This window comes from Anolis sagrei, chromosome 2 (assembly GCF_037176765.1).
Source record: "Anolis sagrei isolate rAnoSag1 chromosome 2, rAnoSag1.mat, whole genome shotgun sequence".
Taxonomy (NCBI): Eukaryota; Metazoa; Chordata; class Lepidosauria; order Squamata; family Dactyloidae; genus Anolis; species Anolis sagrei.
The window spans coordinates 20,565,599-20,589,260 of record NC_090022.1 but is presented as its reverse complement, the minus strand read 5'-3'; the positions used below and the strand labels follow the sequence as shown (position 1 = coordinate 20,589,260).

At 39.7% G+C, this 23,662-nt stretch overlaps 1 protein-coding gene and 1 non-coding gene across 2 annotated transcripts; both read right to left on the bottom strand.

Annotated features, from left to right (window-relative positions):
- Positions 1-122: 122 nt before the first annotated feature.
- LOC132765199 (lymphocyte antigen 6 complex locus protein G6c-like) lies at positions 123-18,292 on the bottom strand. The gene is made up of 3 exons (XM_060759421.2): positions 18,082-18,292; positions 11,454-11,570; positions 123-1,332 (listed from the first exon to the last, which is right to left on the bottom strand). The coding sequence occupies exons 1-3, from the start codon at positions 18,131-18,133 to the stop codon at positions 1,127-1,129; spliced, it is 375 nt and encodes a 124-aa protein (XP_060615404.2). The 5' UTR covers positions 18,134-18,292; the 3' UTR covers positions 123-1,126.
- Positions 18,293-20,876: 2,584 nt separating this feature from the next.
- Positions 20,877-20,949, bottom strand: TRNAA-CGC (transfer RNA alanine (anticodon CGC)). The gene has a single exon. It is a non-coding gene; the product is annotated as a tRNA-Ala (tRNA).
- Between the last annotated feature and the right edge of the window lie 2,713 nt (positions 20,950-23,662).

Sequence of the window (23,662 nt, the reverse complement as noted above, 5' to 3'; positions counted from 1 at the left end):
ACCACTGGTGATCCATGGACCACAGGTTGGGAACCACTGTTCTAAACCATTGGTATAACTGGGATCCCCCTACAGTTTGGTTGTAATTGTAGATTTAATAAAGACACAGGCTGAAAGAAACATCTTTTTCTTATTGGTTTTATTATAATTATTAATGAAATAGAGGAGGCTGTAGCAGCAGAACTTAAGACAAAGCTACTTGGTTTTTCAAAAAGTGGTTCATTTGTGAATGACAGCGAGTAAAAGGACAAGGCAAATCAAAAACCGCAAGCCTGCAAATCTATAGGAAGCATTGATGACTCATAGCCATGTCAGACACCGGTCATATATTTTGCATAGGGACCTACAAGTGCTAGCCCAAAATAGCCAGGGAAAACTGGAGATTTGTTCCATTTGATTAAAAAAGTGTTACCACCCTGCAGTGTTATAGCACTGTTACCCCAGTGTAAACCACCCCGGAATTATGGGGTGTGTAATTTAAATGAGGCCCAAAAGCTCTCTGGCTAAAAATTCCAGCTATCCCATCCCTAAACTGCAAATCTTGGGATTCCATAGGAGGTTGGAATAATAATAAAGTGGTAATGGAAAAGTGTGATAAGGAACTAAGTGAATTATGGAGGAAGTGGCAATGTTTTCCTATATAGGGCCCTGTAAAATCAGATGAGGTGGATTTTACAAGGTGGAAGGGAAGGGAAGAGGAGGGGAAAGGGGAAGAGGAAGGGGAAGGGAAACTCACTTTGGAACAGTTGTGATAGCAATATTGCTGATATGACTTGGGGCAGCAACTAGTTGGGCAGGTGAGTTGGTAAATTGAAAAGGGAGTTCATGACTCAATCATACTCAGCTGCAAGCAATAGCCTATGTCAGAGTTTCTCAAACTGTGCTCCTCCAGATGTTTTGGACTTCAGCACCAATAATTCCTAACAACTGGTAAGCTGGTTGGGATTTCTGGCAGCTGAAGTCCAAAACACCTGGAGGAGCACAGTTTGAGAAACACTGGCCTATGTTGATAGTCATGTCACATCTACAGCTTGTAGACCATACCTTGCCCAGCTTGGGTCAAAAGGGTAAGAAGGAAAAAGTTTGTGTTTTGCCTCTTCTAATGAAAAGGGCATCCGTGCCAGTGTTAATGGGCTACCCACCAGCCCAACGCCATGCTGAGGCCAGCTAAGAGTGAGAAGCTAGGGTTGCCAACAACTCCCCCATTGCATAAGTCAGTGTCACAGCAGGTGCGGTTGTAGCTCGTGTCGAAAATGTTTTCCCTCTGCTCAGTCTTGTTGCAAAGCTCTGTGCCTTTGGTGCAGCCATATTTTGTGAAGAGCCTTATTCTGCCTGGGTGAGAAAACAAAAAAAAAGGAAAAACAGAAACATGAGACATCAATTCCTAGTCCATAATAGCCATTCCCCTCTTCAAAATTTATATGACAAGTGGTCTCTTGCTGACAATCCATTTATTTGGAGCCTGTTTCGCTCATCGCTGCAGGATGAATAGCAGTCAGAGATGGACAACTTGCGGTAGGGCATGTGTTCCAATGGCACAAAGCACAATATTTATTCATTTATTTCCTGCCTTTCTCCCAAAATTGGGATGCAAGGCAGGTAACAATAAATACCAAACGCTAAATAAAATCAATACAAATGCACTGAAATATAATTATCTTTTAAAGACATCTATGAAATTAAAACCATTAAATGTTAACATGTATTGAAATTTATACCCACTTTAAAATCCCAATCCCACTGCCATTTTAAAGGATTTAACTGTTTGTTTTCAACACCATTAATATTTAATTTTATTTGTATATTTTTAGGTTTTAAGCTGTATCGCATTGGGTTTTAAATAGTATTGCATTGGTTCTGTTGTAGAGAGAAAAAGCAGGGTATAATAAACACAATAATAATGATAATAATAATTTAATAGCATGCCAATTCCTTAAATCAAGAAAAAGTTTCTTAAGATCTATACAGATACTCCAGGAACACCTCAGCAAGCAAAAGTCCAAAAGTGGCAGGATAAAAACCAGAACCTCAATCCATGGCTGATACCAAATGAGAGACTCCCTCCCGGGCAACTTGGAAGGCGTTGAACAGACTGCACACTGGCACCACAAGATGCAGAGCCAACCTTAAGAAATGGGGCCACAAAGTGGAGTCCATGACATGCGAGTGTGGAGAACAGCAAACCACAGACCACCTATTACAATGCAGTCTGAGCCCTGCCACATGCATAATGGAGGACCTTCTTACAGCAACACCAGAGGCACTCCAAGTGGCCAGATACTGGTCAAAGGACATTTAGTATAATGCAAAATTGTTGAAACTCTTTTAAAAATGCATTGCAACTGTATCCTTGGTTTGCTCCTGATATGATAAATAAATCAATATAGCCAAATCAGGCATGTAGCCGGGGGGGGGGGGGGGGGGGGGGGGAGCTTGAGGGGCTTCAGCCCCCCCCCCCCCCCGAAATTCTCATGGTGGTTCACGAAAAGGCCTTACTGGTGCATTATTTAAACTCTTATGTTTATTTATATCATGATCTGATCACCATGCTCAATATATCCCATATGCATGGGGGTATTGGGGTAATGATACAAAAGGTTTGCTAGGGTAGATCCTCAGCCCCCCCCCTTTGAATCAAACTCAGCCCCCCCCCCCCCAATTCAAACTCGGCACCCCCTGAATCAAAATCCTGGCTACGGGCCTGCTTCTCAGTCAGATAACAATATTGCCTCTCCAGACAGCGCCCCTCAGGATTCCATAAAATGGACCCATATCAGTTAAAGTGGAATTACACTTCTGCATGTGAAAAGAGCCCAGAATGCAACATATTATTTCCTACAAGTGAATGGAAATAATGTGGCCCTCCAGATGTTGCTGTATTGCAACTTGAATGATTTTTTTTTTAAGATTTTATTTAAATACAATAACAACTTACAAAATAGACAAAACCCAAAACAGTGAACATTTTACAAACACATAACCCCACCACCAAGGCCTGAACAAGTATAATTTCCTTCACCATGTATTTATAAATCAGCCATTAATCAAATGTCATCTCCAAAATTCCTGACCAACCAAATTCTGTTGTTTTCCATTTTCGCTCTCTAAGACATATTTAATAAAGACCGACCAGTATGTCTCAAAATCCGACCTGTTAATTTCCCCCCTGAATACCCTCATTTCCATTGTTAGTTTATCGTTTAAAGCTACATTCCAAACTTCCCTGTACCATGCATCCAGTGTTAGATTGGTTATTATTTTCCAGTTCTTTGCTATTATAATTCTTCCCACTGTGAGCAAAATAGTCACCAATTCTTTCTTAGTTATTTCTACATTCAGCTTCGTGGTGTCCATTAATAATGCTAACCTAGCATCCGGCATAATGTTTAATCCTATAATGTTGTTAATTTCGATAAATATATCCTTCCAAAAATTCTTCACTTGGGGGCATTCCCACCATAGATGAAAATATGTCCCTTTGTGTTTGCCACATCTCCAGCAGAGGTTACTTTGCTTGCTATCCATCTGATGTTGTTTGACTGGCGTAGTATACCATCTCCATATAACTTTGTATACATTTTCTTTTAATCTTATTGATAGGTTCTTGGCCACTCTCCACTTCAGGACTCCTTTCCAATCAAAATCTGTCAGAGGCCCTAGGTCTCCTTCCCATACGTTTTCTAACTGCTTCAGCCCTATTTCTTCGCCAATTAATCCCTTATATATTTTCCCAATTAATCCTTTCCCCATTATTTCTTTGTTTTTAAGCTTGCTTAACCATTCCTCATATTTATTCAGTGCTCTACATCCGGGATTTTTACCTAACCAGTCCTTTCTCCAATTATACAGCTGTTGCCTCTCAAACCAATTCAAGGCACCTTGTTCTTCTAATTTATTAAACTTGCCCATCGAGTTTTGTATCCATTCCTTCCAGGAAAGAGCAGTTTCCCCCTCCACTAATTTTTTATGTTTAAGTTTAATTCTTAGGTCTTCTGGGAAGTTTTCCAGTACCACTATTGGAGTTAGGGGGGAAACTCCTGGAAATATCTTATTTTTTAACTTAACCCATGTCTCCATAACATCTTTAGCCAGGTTATTTTTACACCCCTTAATTTCTTTGCCTATTTTTGACCTAAAAAACATTTCCCCATAATCTCTGTGCCAGCATTTTCCTTCCACTTCCCGCCAGATTAATTTAGGTTCCGAAAGCAGCCTAAACACCCCCTTTATTATATGTGTCTGATGGTAGGTTTTTAGTTCTGGTATTCCTAGTCCCCCTAATTTCTGAGAAATATGCCATAAGCTTCTCGGTAGCCTAGATCTTCTACTTCCATTACAAAATTCATTGACTAATTTCTGCCATTTTTTAAGATCAGCCTCTGGCAGTTTAATAGGTAACATGTTACAGAGGAAGTTAAATTTAGATAATATTTTCATTTTAAAGATTGCAATTCTGCCGAACCATGAGAGATTGAATTTTTTGTATTCTAGTAGCCTTTCTTGAATTTCCCTAAATAGTCTATCAAAATTTAATTTTTTTAACTCTGAGTAATCGACAGATATTGTAACTCCCAAATACTTAATTTTGTTTCTAATCTTGACTTTAAATTGATTAATTATTTTCTCTTTGTCTTTTCTCTCCAGGTTTATTGCCATTACCTCCGTTTTCTTCCAATTAATTATTAGGCCTGTTATATTTCCAAACTGTTTTAAATGTAGGTTTATCCGGTCTAGTGCCCTATCTGGATTTCTGACCGTCAAAAGTGTGTCGTCTGCAAATAAGCTAATTTTGATTTTGTTGTCCACTCCTATTCCCTGTATTTCTTTATCCTTCCTGATTGCAGAGGCTAATAATTCCATAACTAATATAAATAGTACCGGAGAAAGAGGGCAGCCCTGCTTTACTCCTTGCATGATACTAAAGGGTTCAGTACTTGAGTCATTAATTATAACTTTAGCCCTATTTTCCGAATATATTTGCTCTATTATATGTTGGAACCCGTCTCCAAAACCATATTTTTTAATTAATGATTTCAACACTGTCCAACCCACTGAGTCAAAGGCTTTATATATATCTAATGCAATAATGCCTACTTGAGCTTTCTCGTTTTTTGCGTTCTCTATAATATTTATCAGTCTGCGGACCAAGTCAGACATTTGCCTGCCCTTAACAAACCCACATTGATCTGGGCTAATATAATCCTCTATGAAGTTTTTAAGTCTACTTGCCAAAATTGCCGTAAAAATTTTTGCGTCTTGGTTAATTAGAGAAATAGGGCGATAAGAGTCTAATAATAATTTATCTTTGCCCGGTTTAGGTATTAATATTATCCTAGTGTGTTTCCATGAATTTGGTATGGGTTTTCCCCTTAATATTTCATTGAATAATATCTGTAATTTGGGAACTAGAAATTCTATATAAGTTTTATAAATTTCAGCTGGAATACCATCTTCACCCGGTGATTTACCCTTCCTTAATTTATGTATTGTGTCTTTAATTTCCTCTTGTGATATAGATTTCTCCATTTCCTTACTGTGTGTCTCACTTAATTTCTTATCTAAGTTTTGTTCCAGATATTTATCCAGCTCAGCTGTATCCACTTCTGTATTTCTGTACATATTAGAGTAGAAATCCTGTATCACTTTAATTTTATCTACCATTCTGGCACATACAATGCCATTACTATCCTTGATACATCCAATCTCCCTTCTTACTTTTTTAGTCTGGGCTATTTTTGCCAGCAGTTTTGAGCTTTTGTTATTATATTCAAAAAAGTATCTGTTTGTGTACATCATATCTTTTTTAACTTTTTCTATATCTTTAGCCTCCAACTCTTTCTTTAGTCTTGTAATATTATTTATAATCTTCAGATCCTTTGTTAACAAGTACATTGATTCCAGTTTTTTTATTTCTCCTATCAGTTGGTTCTCTCGTTCCCTTTCCTGTTTCTTCCGTATGGCCGAATATTTACTAAACAGTCCTCTCAAAACTGCTTTCATTGCATCCCAGAGCACCTCATATGAAGGGGGTTCCCTTGCATTCAACTCCCAAATTTCTGCCCATTCTCTTAAAATATTTTCCCTTATAGATTTATTGTTAATAATATTTATATCCATCCACATTCTTTTTAGAGGTTCATAATCAGTTTGGTAATCTAATATCATGTTCACATCTCGATGGTCACTTATAGAATTTAAATTTACATAGACATCTTTAACATATTTTACTAGGGGTGGTGTTATGAATATATAATCAATTCTAGTGAACACCTTGTGCACTGCTGAATAATATGTATATATCTTTTCGTTCCCTTTCATTATTCTCAGTACATCCTTTAAATTATAATTATTAATCAACTGAACAAAAGCACGCCTCGCTTGTAAATCCCCTCTCTTTTGTGATGATGAATCCAGTTCCTGATTGAATGTTGCATTAAAATCCCCTGCCACTATCATATTGTCTATTTGTACTTTTCTCATCCTTTCGTCAACCCCTCTAAAAAAATCCCTTTGACCACTATTTGGGGCATAGATGTTCACCAGTACATAGTCCTCATTATTTACTGTACCCTTAATAATCAAGATTCGCCCTTCATCATCTTTATCAATTGAATCAATCTTAAATCCCACTTTTTGTGAAATCAACACTGCAACCCCCCTGGCTCTAGCACTTCCAGATGCCTTTATATAATGCTCTACCCAATTCAAATGAATATCACTACGTCTCCCTCCCTGGTGGATCTCCTGCAGAAAAATAAAGTCTGGTCTTGACCTTTTTAAATACGCTCTCAATCTCTGAGTTTTAAGCTTTGATAAGATACCCCTAACATTAAGGGTAATGCATTTATAACTATGCATTATCAACAAAAGTAATAGACATAATAAGTAAATTCCTCATTACAGGCCTTACACACACCCCATTTGACATACAAAAAAACATAACAGAATGCCCCATTTGCCCTAATTCCCCTATACCCCCACATACATATGCATTTCCCGATTCTGCCTTGGCTATAACCACAGCCAGCTTGTTAGATACTAACATGTGTCTAACAATCGGGAGGAGAAACCACATTAGTTGGCCCGCACTTAATTATTTCCTAACCCTTCTACCCATATATATATATTACCGAGTAATATTTGATACAAAATGCATTCCTTTGACCCCTTATACACTTATCATAATTACAACCCTTCTCATTTTAACTTCCTTCATTTTTATTTTTTATGTTATATTTTATTTTAATTCAACTTGATATTTTTCTCTAACTCACTCCTTTGACTGAAGTTATCAGTGTTTATATAACCTTGGCAGCCAGGCATGCTGCCAATCTTGTGCACCTGGAATTTACATCAACTAAACCAAACCTCCCTCCTCAAGCAGAAGCAGGCAAAAAAAAAAACAACAAAAAAAAACAACAACAACCAAAAAAAACAAACACTCCAGAGTCCTTTTGTTAATGTCTTTTTGAGTCCCGTTATTAGTCCTCGGAGTCTTCATTTTTATGATTTTCTTCATTATCTTCTTTGGTCGTGCCTTTCCCCCAGCAGAAGCAAGCAAAGAAGAAGAAAAAACCCAAAACCAAACACTCCAGACTTAACTGTGAGTCCTTTTGTTAATGTCTCTTTGAGTCCCTCTATTGATCCTCGGAGTCTTCATTTTGATGATCTTCTTCATTATTTCCTTTGGTTGCCAATTGTTCCAGTCCTAATTTTCGCAGTAACATATTTCCTTGATCTATTGACTTGGCAGTTAGAAGTTTCCCATCCTTATAAATCCTAATAGTTGCCGGAAATCCCCACGAAAATCTGATGTCTGCAGCCATCAAACTTTGAGTAATAGGGCGCAAATCTGCCCTTTGTTTGATCGTCTCTTTCGCCAAATCTGGGAATACCAAGATTTTTTTCCCTTCATATTGCAAATCTTTGATGTGCCTGAATTGTTTTAAGAACAAGTCTCTTTGGGATTCCTTCACAAAAGCAACCAAAACATCCTGAGAGTTGTATTTTTGTGAACTGTAAACTCTGTGAGCTCTTTCAATTTGGGATGGCTGCAGTTTGATGCCATAAGTTTTTCCCCAGGCAATCAGTTTGTTTAGTAAATCAGTATTAGACAGGTCATTGGGCAGACCCTTAATTCTGATATTCTTTCTTCTTGATCTGTTTTGAAGATTTAATAATTCAGCTTTCAAGTCTGCCATGTCCTGATGAACAGCATGTAAGTCTTTCTCGGTTTCCTTGCTTCTGGTTTCTGTCACTGTCATGCGCTGGTCCATTTCTGACATTTTTGTTTGTATTTGAGCCACCTCCGCCACTAAAACATTTACTGATGTTTCGACCCGAGTTTGCGATGCCTGCATGGACTCAAACGCCAACAACAGCTGGTCGATTTTTGTTTCTATTGATTTACTGGGCGAATTGCTGGGCGATGCAGGTGCAGTCTTATCTTTAGGCTTTGTTGCCATCGTGATTATATTCTCTTATATACACTGAAATACCAGTGTTATTGTTTTCAATTCTTCTTAACTGCAACTTGAACTTCTTTAGAGCTATCAACGGCTCTTGAGCTCTCTGTTGCAGAAGTTAGATAGCAAACTGCCTGCCACAGCTGCCCTCCTTTAAAGCCAGTTAGCTGTTTAATTATAAAGTTCCTTCATAAAATGTTGTGAGATAGAAAATTCTTCTTACAGAGCTGCATATAGTCCGTTATTAGCAAGGAGTCTTCGTAATTCTGATAAAGATATCTATATTACTCACATTCCTTGTGCGGAGCTACCGCCAGATGCGACTTATCTGACGGCCGGCATGCTGCAACTCCTGAATGATTTTTGACTATGGCAATGTTAGATGATGATGATGACACATTAAAATAGGAGCACCATAAAATACAACAGCCAAGATAAAACACACTAAACATAACAGAATAAAACAGATTGCATTGGAGCTCCATCAGACCACGTTCAATAAAACCAATGACCAGATTTCTAAGGTGGGCATGACCACATTAAAAAAGGGCTGAGCAAGGGTTAGTTCACATACTGTACTATAGGGCTGGGGAAGTGGATGAAGTGCAAAACAGAGTACTATCTAGTGACCTAGGGACTGGGTATATATAACAAGGGACTTCTGGGAGCTGTTGTCCAACAACATTGGAGACTCATATCAAAGATACAGAATGTTTAAGAGATCTTGCTGCAAATCCTCACCAATCCATGAAACTTACTCGATGGTCTTGGATGCCTGGCTCGAGAGCAGTACGTGTGAAAAAGATCTTGGAGTCCTCGTGGACAACAAGTTAAAGACAAGTTAAACATGAGCCAAGAATGTGATGTGGCGGCAAAAAAAGCTAATGGGATTTTGGCCTGCATCAATAGGAGCATAGTGTCTAGATCTAGGGAAGTCATGCTACCCCTCTATTCCGCTTTGGTTAGACCACACCTGGAATATTGTGTCCAATTCTGGGCACCACAATTCAAGAGAGATATTGACAAGCTGGAATGTGTCCAGAGGAGGGCGACTAAAATGATCAAGGGTCTGGAGAACAAGCCCTATGAAGAGTGGCTTAAGGAGCTGGGCATGTTTAGCCTGAAGAAGAGAAGGATGAGAGGAGATATGATAGCCATGTATAAATATGTGAGAGGAAGCCACAGGGAGGAGGGAGCAAGCTTCTTTACTGCTTCCATGGAGATTAGGACAAGGAACAATTGATTCAAACTACAAGAGAGGAGATTCCATCTGAACACAAGGAAGAACTTCCTGACTGTGAGAGCCGTTCAGCAGTGGAACTCTCTGCCCCGGAGTGTGGTGGAGGCTCCTTCTTTGGAAGCTTTTAAACAGAGGCTGGATGGCCATCTGTCAGGGGTGATTTGAATGCAGTATTCCTGCTTCTTGGCAGGGGGTTGGACTGGATGGCCCATGAGCTCTCTTCCAACTCTTTGATTCTATGATTCATACGTCCTCCCCACTTAGATACTTTAGACCATAGGAGTAGTACAATATAATGCTTAAGGCAGAATTTAGGTCTATGTATAGAACATGATGAACTGGGTGGGAATGCTTTGGCTTTCCAGCTATTGCTGAACTGCAACTCACAGAAACAGTGGTTCACACACCCAATAGTGAGAATGCCAGGAGGAGCAGTGCAACAACAGAAGTGCAGCATTGTATGGTTTCTACTTCTGTAAGAAACACGAGGGCAATAGCATATGCTGAGCTGAGATCCAGAAGAATTTTTGCATGAATTGCAAGAATTTTAACCCATTGTCCTAATTCCAACAGACCTCTACCTCTGAGGATGCTTGCCATAGATGCAGGCGAAACGTCAGGAGAAATGCCTCTAGAACATGGCTCTATAGCCCGAAAAAACCCACAAGAACCTAATTTTTGCATGCATTCCCATAGTTAGCAAATAATGCAGATGACTTCAGATTCATTCTAGCAAACAATAGTTGTCACACTCTCTGCAGTACTAGAAAATAGGAATACAGTACAACTCCCTTATGTGTGAGGGATACTATGAAAATAGGAAATCATTGGTAATATCAAACCTTATTGCAATTAATGATTTATGGCAGATGTTACCACAGAATCACCATGGAGGACCTAGAAGATTCTTAGAGAGATATCCTGTCTAGGTCCTGCAACATGACATTATGGTAATTTCCAGTAGAGGCATACCATAGGATAGCCAGTACAACACAGAAATTTTCTAGAGATGACATATTTTGTTGTATACAGGTAGATGAAACTGTGAGTATTGGTCTTACTGGTATCGCAATCGTACAGTAGTTGGAAATTTTCATTTGAGGAGCAGAAAACTTCTTTGGGAGTCAATGTACCTAGGACTCATATGTGTTCTCATTCTTTGGATCATATAAAGCCCAATAAAAATATATTGTTTTCTCAATGTCTAGATTTTTAGGCCTGTTCCTGGAGGTTGGGGCACCAATTCAGAAAAATGCATTGAACGTATCCATTCTATTTTCTTAGATATAGTTATCATGATTTTCAATGGGTGAACATGAACAGATGACGACTGCTAGATGGCACATATATTGCATCTCAAAAATTTAAAGTGGATAATGGAAAACTGGTCCCATTTTTGGAATCAGATGGTCAAATATACCCAGAAACAGGGCTAACATTTGAGGCACCAAAATGTGTTTTGACCAATGGTTTTGATTGCCCCATCTTTTGGGATGCCTTAGCTGTATTCCCAAATGCTCTGCTGAAGTTTAAATGGCTGGAATGCTAGAAATTGGGTGACTGGAGGAAAGGTTTGTAAGGCAAGTGGTCAACTTCCCATGAGAGCAATGCCATAATTTTGTCCTATGGCCAACAATGGGAGAAGGAGCTTGGCCAAGGGCTGGATGCATGCATATCCTTTCCCTACTGGGTTATCACCCGCAATGGCACAATCAAGAAGTCCCCAGACCAGTATAATCCCATTTTACCTGAGAAAACTTTGGTTGTCTCACAGAACTCGCCGTGTCCAGCTTGACAGGGCTCATCAGAATTGAGGCAGACACCGGCGAATTTGAATTTGCATACTTTGCAAACCAGACCTTGCGCTGGAAAAGAAAAAGAGAAAAAATAAAATATTTATTAAGGTCCAAAACCCCCAAAACAAGTAATTCATGTTATTTGAAGGACATGACAGTGGCTGCTTGCTTCTCAGACCCCATATAATCAAGTTTCTGAATCCATATTACCTACTTATATAGTAGCGTACACAAATATAATCCAGTTAAAAGCAGATAATCCGGATTCAGTAACTGGATTATATGGCAATGTAGATCCAGCCTTAAAGACCACTCTGCTCTGCCATCTTGTGGCCAAATGAGGTTCCCTTTTTAATGGTCACAAGTGGAATTTGTTAGGATTGTTCCTTGGCACTCTTGTTTTTGAAGATGAGCTTGTAAGAAGCAGAAGAGTTGTGGGGTGGCTTCATGCCTGATGGTGAAGAGGACAGGAATGACAAGATTTGGCTCATGAGTGACACTGAAATCTGCATTCTTCTCTGCTCTGTTGATGTTAGGCTGTGAAAATCTTTGTTGTTATTATAGAAATATGTTTTATGCATTTTTACCCTGGCAGGGCTGAAGGTCGCAGGTCCAAATCCGGCGAAAGGCGGATGAGCTCCCTCTATCAGCTCCAGCTCCTCATGCGAGGACATATGAGAAGCCTCCCACAAGGATGATAAAACATCAAAAATCATCCAGGTGTCCCCTGGGCAACATCCTTGCAGATGGCCAATTCTCTCACACCAGAAGCAACTTGCAGTTTCTCAGGTTGCTCCTGACACAACAACAACAACAACAACAAAAACCCTGGCAGGCACAATTTGTATGCAGTTTTCCTATGTGATCTGTTGGAAATAGCAACACTCTTCAAGCATCTACTAGTTATTTGTTAAGTATATAATTCAGATTGCTTACTGTATTATATATGTGTGTATTGGTATGCAATTTGCCTTAATTCTATGTTGTGGGAGGGACTGCAGACCATGTGATCAGATCTGGGACTATTCAGATCTCAGGTTCTATTTTAGAAACAGTATGTTTTTAGAAGTCAGTAGAAACTGACTGCACAGACTCTCGGAACAGAAAGATGCTTTAGACTTTCGACTGTTAAGATTCTAAGAAAGACGCCCTGTGTTATCTGCACAGAGAAACTACTTCAAATCCTATCTATAACTGGACTGATATGCAGTGTACCTGTATGTGGAATACATGAAGTTTGTGAGTAAACCAACTATGTTATTTTAATGAAGACTACTTATTTTTAGTCTCTTGAGAGCATGATTTAAACCAAGATGTTTTAAGGGAGAGTAGATGTTTTTTGGCAACTGAACACTTCATGTTTCTTTGTGCAATGGCATATCTTTGTTCCTAACAGTTTAAAGAGATATCTAGGTATATTAGGCTAACAGCTGAGGAACCTAATTGCCTTGCATGAATACTCGTGGATATTTACCACTAAGGAGAAGGTGGACTCAAGCGAGTTTTTAACTCTTCTCTAAACGATCATACTTTACAAAAGGTTATGATATCTAACAAAGTCATGCCTTTCCAAAAGATTCCTGATTTTTCCAAAAGGGTCTGGATTTCCATTTTCCAAAAGGTTATGGAGATTTCCATTTTCCAAAATGGCCAGGTATGAAATGCATGCAGTTTCACTCTTTAAAACAGAGGTCCTCAAACTTTTTAAACAGAGGGCCAGGTCACAGTCCCTCAAACTGTGGGAGGGCCGGATTATAACTTGAAAAAAAACATAACTTGAATTCCTATGCACACTGGACATATCTTATTTGTAGTGCAAAGAAAAACACTTAAAAACAATACAATAATTAAAATGAAGAACAATTTTAACAAATATAAACTTATTAGTATTTCAATTGGAAGTGCAGGCCTGCTTTTGGCTAATGAGATAAGATTGTTGTTGTTGTTGTTGTTGTTGTTGTTGTTGTTTGTACTTTCAAGTTGTTTCAGACTTAGGCTGACCTTGAGTGAGGGCTGGGTAAATGACCTCTGTAAGGTGTAGGAAGTAAAACACTGATATTTTTTTTAGAGTTTTGATAACAAAGAAATTCCTTTCCTGGGAAATGGCAGTGAGCTGGAATCATGCCCAAAATGCCTCCAGGAGAGGTGTTTTGACAAGTTGGGAAGAACTTGCCAACAAGACTTGTCAGAGTCCATTCCTTGTCAAGGCAAGATTAACAGGAAAACAAAAACAAAGCTAGGAAGAATCATTCCCTCTCATCTCTAAGGGAGAACCTTTAATAATGGCCCCATTATTAAATGTTTGAGCCAATGGCTAAACGTGGTGACAGGCTCACTTTTCCTTCTGAAAGCAAATGAAAATAATATGGAATAATTCATAGATGGTGAAACATTTTCCACCTCCTCTAACATTTTTGCATGGATATGGGTGGACAAGCAATATCTTATTTTGGTCAAGTGGGCTAAGGTTATGAATGAGAAAAAGTACACATACAATCCATTTGCTTTTGCCTGAACCCACGTGGAAGAGTGATATTTTGCTGTCAAGTCACATTTTCTCAACCCCAACTGCCATGGGCAATTAACATTTTCTCAACCCCAACTGCCATGGGCAAGTCACATTTTCTCAGCTGCAACTGTGAACTTTTTCTGAAAAAAATGCCATGAAAGGTTTGTTTTACATTGCTGTGAAAACAACTTGAAGGCCTGGAACACCAACCGTTCTTGTTTCAAGTATTTAATCTGGTTCCTGATCTTTTCTCATGACTCATTTTCTCTTCTCTGCAGTGAACCTTCTTGATGGGCAGCAAGCAGTCATGAGAGAACACTTAGTGATGTAGTCTTAATTAAGACATCAGTACTTTTGCCCTTTCCTTCCATTTATTCAGCTCTTCACTTTCCAATATAGTTATAACATGACTTGTAAAATGAATTTGAGAGCTGTAGAATTCACGCAGTTTGACACCACTTGAACATTCATGACTCGATACTATGAAATCCTGGGAGTTGTTGTTTGATGAGGCACTAGTTTGCTTTGGCCAAAAACTGACCCTTAGGAGTTCAAGTGGTATCAAACTGTGTTAATTCTGCAATGTAAAATGCACCCTTCTACACTGACATATAATCCAGATTATCAAAGTTAATAACCCCATTATCTGCTTTGAACTGGATTATATCAGTCTACACTGCCATATAATCCAGTTCAAAGCAGATAATCTGGATTTTATATTGCAGTCCAGAAGGTGCCACAGTGTGCTTAACATGTAGAGCTGTGAACAGCCTGGACAAATGCCTCCTTTCTGAGAGATTTCCAGAACTGCAGCAATGATATCTGTCATTCTTTGTCTCTTATTGTAACCCTATCTTAGCATTCCTTGGCAAGATAAATTCAAATGAGAATTGAGGAAATGGGGCTAGAAAGTCATTCAGTTCATTTCTATAGCTAAGTCAGGGACTGAAAGCAGATTTTCTGGATTCTTGGGGTGCATCTATCCAAGGAAGTGAAAATGGTGTTAAGCTGGATTCATTCTACATTGTAAAAGAACCCATAGCATTCAAGTATCTTGAGGACTTTAAATTAGAGGTCACGAGTAAATAATTAGAAATAATTAACCAAGCTACACATTACTGGCCTAACAACCCACTTTCTTCATTTGTTCAAGATGTAATACCATATCATTAATTCTCTAAATGCCCTACAGCAATAACTGCTCCACAAACTGCAAACGAGTGAGTTGTCACTTTAAAAAAATTAATGTAAGATTATTATTTCTCTGTGAATTGATTTGTGTGGTCTTAGAATATGTTGTAGCTGAGGTCTGGGACAGGTGTGCATGCAAGTCTTCCTTTCTAGTTTTATTATTTTCTGCAACATGCAATTTCATGGACATGGAACAACGGCTTCAGACTACAGGAATGGAGATTCCACCTGAACATGAAGAAGAACTGTGGGAGCTGTTCAGCAGTGGAACTCTCTGCCCCGGGGTGTGGTAGAGGCTTCTTCTTTGGAGGCTTTTAAAAAGAGGCTGGGTGGCCATCTGTTGGGGATACTTTGAATGTGATTTTCCTGCTTCTTGGCAGAGGTTTGGACTGGATGGCCCACGAGGTTTCTTCCAACTCTATGATTCTATGGAACAAATCCACCTCATTGAACCACATGCGATGAAATGAAAAGCCCAAGGTTTGGCAAATACACCTGTAGCTTAGCTATATTTAAGAAGCTTGGTGTTATATATAATAATGTAAAAGTGTAGATATTTAAGTCAAAAATTGATCCAAAACTTGGACTGATTTATTAACTATCCATGCAAGTACTATACATTATTTTTTTAAAGGAACCATAATAATAATAATAATAACTTTATTTATACCCCGCTCTATCTCCCCCAGGGGCACTCGGTGCGGCTTACATAAGGCCACGCCCAACAATACAGTAACACAATATAACACAAAAGCATAACAAAACCAGAAAATAAAATACATAAATGCAAAACCAATATAATAAACAAACAACAAAAGCAAATCAAACATTGAAACAGAGAAAATTAGGCTGGGCAGGGCCGAACTTAATGATAAAAATTTTAAAACACTGGGAGATAGGACAATATAAATTATTGGGAGGAGGATCCGGGGATAAGGAAGGATTTAACTGCACGAACCATAAAATAAAATGCTTCTGAGGTCATTTTATGCATAGTTTGGTCAGGGAGTAAGTAGAGTGACTCAAGATGAGAGGTTAGGAGAACCCAAAGCAATGGTCTGTGTACCACCAGCGGTCTGCAAGAACGAAAATATGGTCAACAGCCTCACCATTACTACACAGTTGCCTCGAAACCATGTGACAATGAGAGTGACTGGTCTTGCAAAACCCTTTTATAGTGCCGAGGCAATGGGGATATCAGGAGGGGAGAGGCTGACTACCCACAAAAGATTACTACTACCACATCAGCTCTAGATTATTAAATATGGGTTTCTATGGGCGAGCAGATGGCAACTACTGGATGGCATATGTTCTGTATCAGAACCTGGAGCTGATGTGGCCTATCCAATGCAGTTTTCTGAATCAGCACCCCAAATAACCAAACTGAATCTAAGGTTGACCAAAAACTTATTTGTAACCCTTTATATAATAATATTGGAGAGTGGTTCCTGGTCAATGTAGTCCCTGTTCAAGTGATCCATGGTCAAAGTGGTCCCTGGTCAAAGTAGGTTGGGAACCACTGACCTAAAGGAAGTGCTATACTTTCTATTGTTTTCCCCATGGCACTGCTTCTGAGTTTTTTTTTTAATATATAGGCAGAAAAATAGTGGTAACAAGGGGTAGTTAAGCTCCTGAAGTAGAACTGGCACTTAATCAATAATTTTGGTCCCACAGCTTCACCTCAACTGATACATGAGGTAAATTTGTACACACATATACAAAGTACTTGCTTTCAGTATTTATTTATTTATTTATTTTTCGCACTTCTACCCCACCCTTCTCAACCCCCGAGGGGGGACTCAGGGCGGCTTACAAAAGGCACAATTCGATGCCAGCACAACAACAAGGTAAAAAATAAAACATATATAAACAGCAATTAAACATTTAAAACAATTTAAAACAATCCACTTATACCTCACAATCCCTAAAAACCAATGTAATGCTCAACGTTTACCAGTTATTGTCCAATGCCACACCCTATTGTTAAAGAGGGTGGTGGAATTACCCCAGGGAAGCATTTTTGATGTCATTAAATCAGTAGTATCTTAAATTATTATTATTATTATTATTATTATTATTATTATTATACTGTCTCAGGCCTATTCCTTTTGCGAAAATAACAACTGGACCAATTTTCAACAAAATGCATTGTCACTTGATAGATGGGTGAATTATTTCCTTTTCACCCATAGGCAGAAAAAGATCTTAGAGGAGCCATGTTCACTCGGATCCCAGAAAAAAATGTTAGCTTTTTTATACAAGGAGAATTTCAAGTGAGACCTGCTTGTTATCTAAACTTACCAGATAAATTCCTAAGAATAAGAAAAAACAAATGCCTTTTTCAAATTCAAAAACATTCTACATTAACCCAAGTTAACACCCATCCCTTCTTCTCATCTCAGTCTTTTGGATCTGGCCTATCCAATAACATATATGCATAGAGATGCCCAATTATCTAGGACAAAGTTTTAACATTCCCAAGTCAGTATTTTCCGGGCAGTTTTTTCCAAAGGCATTCATGGCCGGAATCACTGGGTTTGTGTTTTCCAAGCTGTATGGCCATGTTCCAGAAGCATTCTCGCCTGACGTTTCACCTCCATCTATGGCAGGAATCATCAGAGGTTGTGAGGATGTCTGCCATAGATGCAGGTGAAAGGTCAGGAGAGAATGCTTCTGGAACATGGCCATACAGCCTGGAAAATACACAACAACCCAGTAATCCGAAGATATGGGTAAACACCAACATCTTCCCTTCTCATAGCATTTAAATGTCGACCTTAGGCTGATACCTTTTAAGAAAACCTCCCTGCCCTTCAGAAATATATCACTAAAACTTTTCAAGGAAAAATATACTCTTACTTTTTGGAATATGACACTTACCAACTGTGGATAAGAGCAGAACACAAAAGCCCAGAAAAAGAAACTTGTTCATCTTGAAAATATTCGCAAGGAAGCAGAGCAACCGTCTGATAGGAATGCGCCTGCAGAAAATGGCAAGAAGGCTATGAAGACGGGATGCCCAGCTCAGGAGCTCTTGAACAAGGAGTCTTTCTAAGCAGCTGTGAGCAGGGGAGGTTTTGGAGGGAATCACTTTTACTCAGAAAGGCAATTGGGAAAGAGCCAATCGGGAACACACAGGTGAGAACAGAGACACACCCAACATTTTGAAAGATGGAGAAGAAGGAACATCTATAAGATTGCATGTAAATGAAGGTTCGGGAGAATTCCAAGAGTGAAGGAGAAAAATCCACTCCCATCCACACTCTCATTCTGCAATCGCTACTATCCAAGCCCTGGCATGTTTGTGAGTGATTTGGAGGAAAGGATTCTTAGACATGAGTCAATATTGCTCTCTGTGTTTTTATAGTGCAGAAAACTAGGTACTCAAAAGCATGGCCTGACAAAGACCAGATGATCTGCTTGCTGTTCTTAACACAAAAGTGTACATTGTATGGTGATTCCGTAAGTGTACACAGTGACGTCATTAGTGTTGGTGTCACCCAGTGTGGTGTTTCATGGTGTTGCCCTTCTGGCCTTCTCTCATAACAGGCCATTCCACAATGGAAAGAAGTGACGAGCAGAGTGCCGCAGGGTTCCGTCCTGGGCCCGGTCCTGTTCAACATCTTTATTAATAACTTAGATGAAGGGCTAGAAGGCATGATCATCAAGTTTGCAGACGACACCAAATTGGGAAGGATAGCCAATACTCCAGAGGACAGGAACAGGATTCAAAACGATCTTGACAGATTAGAGAGATGGGCCAAAACTAACAAAATGAAGTTCAACAGGGACAAATGCAAGATACTCCACTTAGGCAGAAAAAACGAAATGCGAAGACACAGAATGGGGGACGCTTGGCTCGAGAGCAGTACGTGTGAAAAAGATCTTGGAGTCCTTGTGGACAGCAAGTTAAACATGAGCCAACAATGTGATGTGGCAGCAAAAAAAAAAAAAAACCAATGGGAATTTGGCCTGCATCAATAGGAGCATAGTGTCTAGATCTAGGGAAGTAATGCTACCCCTCTATTCCGCTATTCCACACTTGGAATATTGTGTCCAATTCTGGGCACCACAATTCAAGAGAGATATTGACAAGCTGGAATGTGTCCAGAGGAGGGTGACTAAAATGATCAAGGGTCTGGAGAACAAGCCCTATGAGGAGTGGCTTAAGGAGCTGGGCATGTTTAGCCTGGAGAAGAGATATTTATAGCCATGTATAAATATGTGAGAGGAAGCCACAGGGAGGAGGGAGCAAGCTTGTTTTCTGCTTCCCTGGAGACTAGGATGCAAAACAATGGCTTCAAACGACAAGAAAGGAGATTCCATCTGAACATGAGGAAGAACTTCCTGACTGTGAGAGCTGTTCAGCAGTGGAACTCTCTGCCCCAGAGTGTGGTGGAGGCTCCTTCTTTGGAAGCTTTTAAACATTGGCTGGATGGCCATCTGTCAGGAGTGATTTGAATGCAATGCTTCTTGGCAGGGGGTTGGACTGGATGGCCCATGAGGTCTCTTCCAACTCTTTGATTCTATGATTCTATGAATATTGCTGCTAAAATACTAGAATCTACAAGTATCCATACCCCCTGCCCTTTCTTCAACCCAAGATTGTGCATGTGTGTATGGACAGGTGAACACACACATGCACACAAAGTGCCCAATTCATTACTCCTAATGCTGCCAACAAACTACAGTAGCAGCAAAGTGAGACTAATCATTAAAAAAAACCCAGGAAATTATTCTGAAGTTCAAAATATATTCCGTATTTAGTTCATTCAGCAGTATGAAAAGTGTCTCTTAAAAATCAGAACTACAAATGAATTCCATAGTTATCTTCACAAAACAAGGCACATTGTGCAAGAGCACGTGCTTTGACACACAGTGAGAAAAATACAAGTGGTTGCTGCTGGAGAATTTTTTAAGGAATGTCAATGGAGAGAAGGTGAGGTGAAATGTATTCTTGTGTAAACATGTGGGGGGGGGGGGGGCGAGAGTGGCATTCTGGAAGCACACAAGCATACAACCCTGTTATGTCAGCTCCATTGTCTGCCAGTCTGCTACTGAGCACAATTCAAAGTCCTGGCTTTAGCCTATAAAGCCCTAAATAGTAACAACCCAGCTTACTTGTCTGATCGTATCTTCCTCTATGATCCATGTTGGAGGTTAAGATCATCCAGGGAGGCCCTGCTCTCAGTCCCACCTCCTTCGCAGGAGTGACTGGTGGGGGCAAGAAACAGGGCCTTCTCAGTGGTGGCCCCTCATCTATGGAACTCCCCAACAAAATCAGATCAGCCTCCTTTCTCCTGACTTTCAGAAAATTTAAGACATGGCTTTGGGACCACTCGTTTGACCAGTAATTGGAGCAGTGCAATAGGTAACCACGAATTAATGTGACTGACAAATGGAACAACCCTGGATCTTTTATTTGGATGGCATGATTGTAATTGATAGCATAATGTACACTGATAGCATAATAATGAAGGTAATGAAGAAGAAGATGATGATGACAATGATGAAGCTTACATCAATTGTCTTCCCCCAACACATACATTCTGTTTGCTAAAACCCATATATTCGTTAAACCATCGATCATGTACAAAACTTGAATGTGGAAACAAAACAAACTTTCTTTTTGCACAAGATTATTCAATCAATGCTTATGGAAATAGAAAACATTGTGGAGAATATGGGCATCGATCCCATTACCTCTCGCATGCGAAGCGAGCGCTCTACCATTTGAGCTAATTCCCCAGCTGCATGGTATTGATGCACCTATAAAAATATGTAACCGAGTGTTTATTATATGGAATAAGGTATTGGACAGTAAAGGGAGTAAGAACATGGAATGTTGAAGGTGAATGGTGATTGGCTGGGAGGTGTTTGAAAATGCTTGTGATAGAGAAGGTTAGGAGAGTTCATCAGTTGAGTCAGTTGAGTCCAGATTGTATTAATAACAGGGTCTGGCCAGAACAGAGACTGACCACAGAGTCATGCTGGAAGATCTAGACATTCCTAAAGAAAATATATTAATGAAATCCACAAAGAATGAAATCTTCAGAAGTGAAACCTGCGGATGTGGAAGAATGACAATAGTTTTCTCAAAGAAGTAAGTGTCATCTGTGGTGTGCAATTGTTATATGAGATATTTAGGATAACCAAGTTACAATAACAAATAAGTTAGAACAATTGATTCGTAACCATACAGGTTAGTAGTATCCGTTGTGGTGGCACAACGGGTGAGACTGTTGAACTGTTGAATCTTCTGACCTAAAGCTTGGCAGTTTGAAGCTGCAGGTTGGGGTGAGCTCTGTTAGCCCTTGCTCCTGCCAACCTAGCAGTTTGAAAACTTGCAAATGTGAGTAGATCAATAGGTACTGCTTCAGTGGGAAGATAATGAAGGTGCCCATGCAGCCATGCCAGCAACATGACCTGCAAGTAAGTGCCTACAGACAACAGGCTAATTGGCTTGGAAATGGAACAAGAGCACCTCTCCGTGGCCATTGAACACCACCTCCAGAAAGCCAGAGTTGAAAGGGGAAGCCTTTACCTTGGTTCTGTGTATTTGTATGTCATTGTTATTCCATTGTATTAAAGGCACTGAATGTTTGCCTATCTGTGTATGTTGTAATCCGCTCTTAGTCCTCTTGGGGAGATAGAGCGGAATATAAATATATTATTATTATTATTATTATTATTATTATTACCTTAAGTAATTGTGGGCTGCTTGCTAACCTCCCTGAAACATTCATTTCTACTACACATATCTCTTGGGTTGCTGTGGTTGAAATTTGGGCTAACGTCAAAGACATTGGAGTCTTTGGAGCCAGAAGACCTAAAATTGAGTACTTATATTTGGCCGTTGGTGGTTGACCAAAGTGAGAGGGAGACCTGTGATGCCATGCATTTTGTTGCACATATGACTAAAGTAAATATAGATAATAGAGAGCATGAGCATCAATCCTGCTACTCCTTGCATGCAAGGAAAGTAGCTTCCACTTGGGCTGATTCCCCAGCTGCATGGTGTTGCTATCCCATAACATTCACAGGAAGGGGAGGCTCAAAGAAATGGCTAGAGGGCTCTAGCTCTATGCATTCAAAAAAGAAGAGAGCTGAAACTTAACTGGAGAATATGGGTATTGATCCCATGATCTCTCACATACAAAGCAAGTGCTCTTCCATTTGAGCTAATTCCCCCTCTACCTAATGCTATGATCTCATATTATCCCAAGAAGACAGTAGACATGGCATTGACTTATAAAAAACATGAAGGGCAGTGCTGTATATTTGGGGGGGGGGGGATATAGAAGACCCCCAATGAGGTGCCTGAAAAAAAAATGTTTCAGCTCCACTATCTCTCACATCTGAAACAAGTCTCATATCTTTTGAGCTAATTCACTGGCTACCTTATAACACTGCCTTACTATCACAGGTCCATGATACCATGGAGAAAGTAACCAAAGTAGGCTTGGGTGTGTCTATGACTAAAGAAGTCCAGAGGTTGGAAAACATGAATACCAATCCCACTGTTTCTTGAATACTAAACAAGTGCATTCTCAATTCATCTAATTCCTCACTGGTCAAGTGTTTAAAAGCTGTTCTAATGAGGCCTCTGAATATAATAGTGCCACCAGGTGGCTCTCTGAGGCATGGTTTCCATTTTCTTTCTGCTATTCAACTCTTTTAGTCCCCAGAGGCAACAGCGCTGGTGTTAACAGAAACCCAAAAACTATCCATATGTGTACGAAGTTGAAGTACTTTGGCCACATCATGAGGAGACAGCAAAGCCTAGAGAAGACAATTATGCTGGGGAAGGTGGAGGGTAAAAGGAAGATGGACCGACCAAGGGCAAGATGGATGGATGGCATCCTTGAAGTGACTGGACTGACCTTGAAGGAGCTGGGGGTGGTGACGGCCTATAGGGAGCTCTGGCGTGGACTGGTCCATGAGGTCACGAAGAGCCAGAAACGACTGAACGAATGAACAACAACAACATCCATATGTGTATGAGCACATATGCAAAAGTATCCTGGTTAGGAAATGTTTGTTTCATTTTCACTCCAGCAATCTTGCACAAAACTGATGGAACAGAGTGTGTGGCTGACTTGGGATTGCTGAGTTTAGAGAATGCTAACACCGTTAATAGGCATTTAGTGCAGTGGCAGTTGGTGGTCTTTGTGTTGTTAAGGCTGTGAATTCACTCTGGGAAAGGGTAGAGAATAGGATTCAGGACCTTGGCTAGCTCCTAAAAAGGTATATCCTCTTTGGGTATCAGAACAAACATAAAACAATCTATGTGTAATATTATCAAAGTGTAATATCAATTTATGCAATTGGTATGCAATTTACCAAAATCCCCAGTACATAGCTCAATTCAGTGGTACAAAGCAAAATCAAAAGGTATATCCTCTTTGGGTGCCTTCGTACTGCAGAATTAATACAATTCGACACCACTAAGTGGCATAGC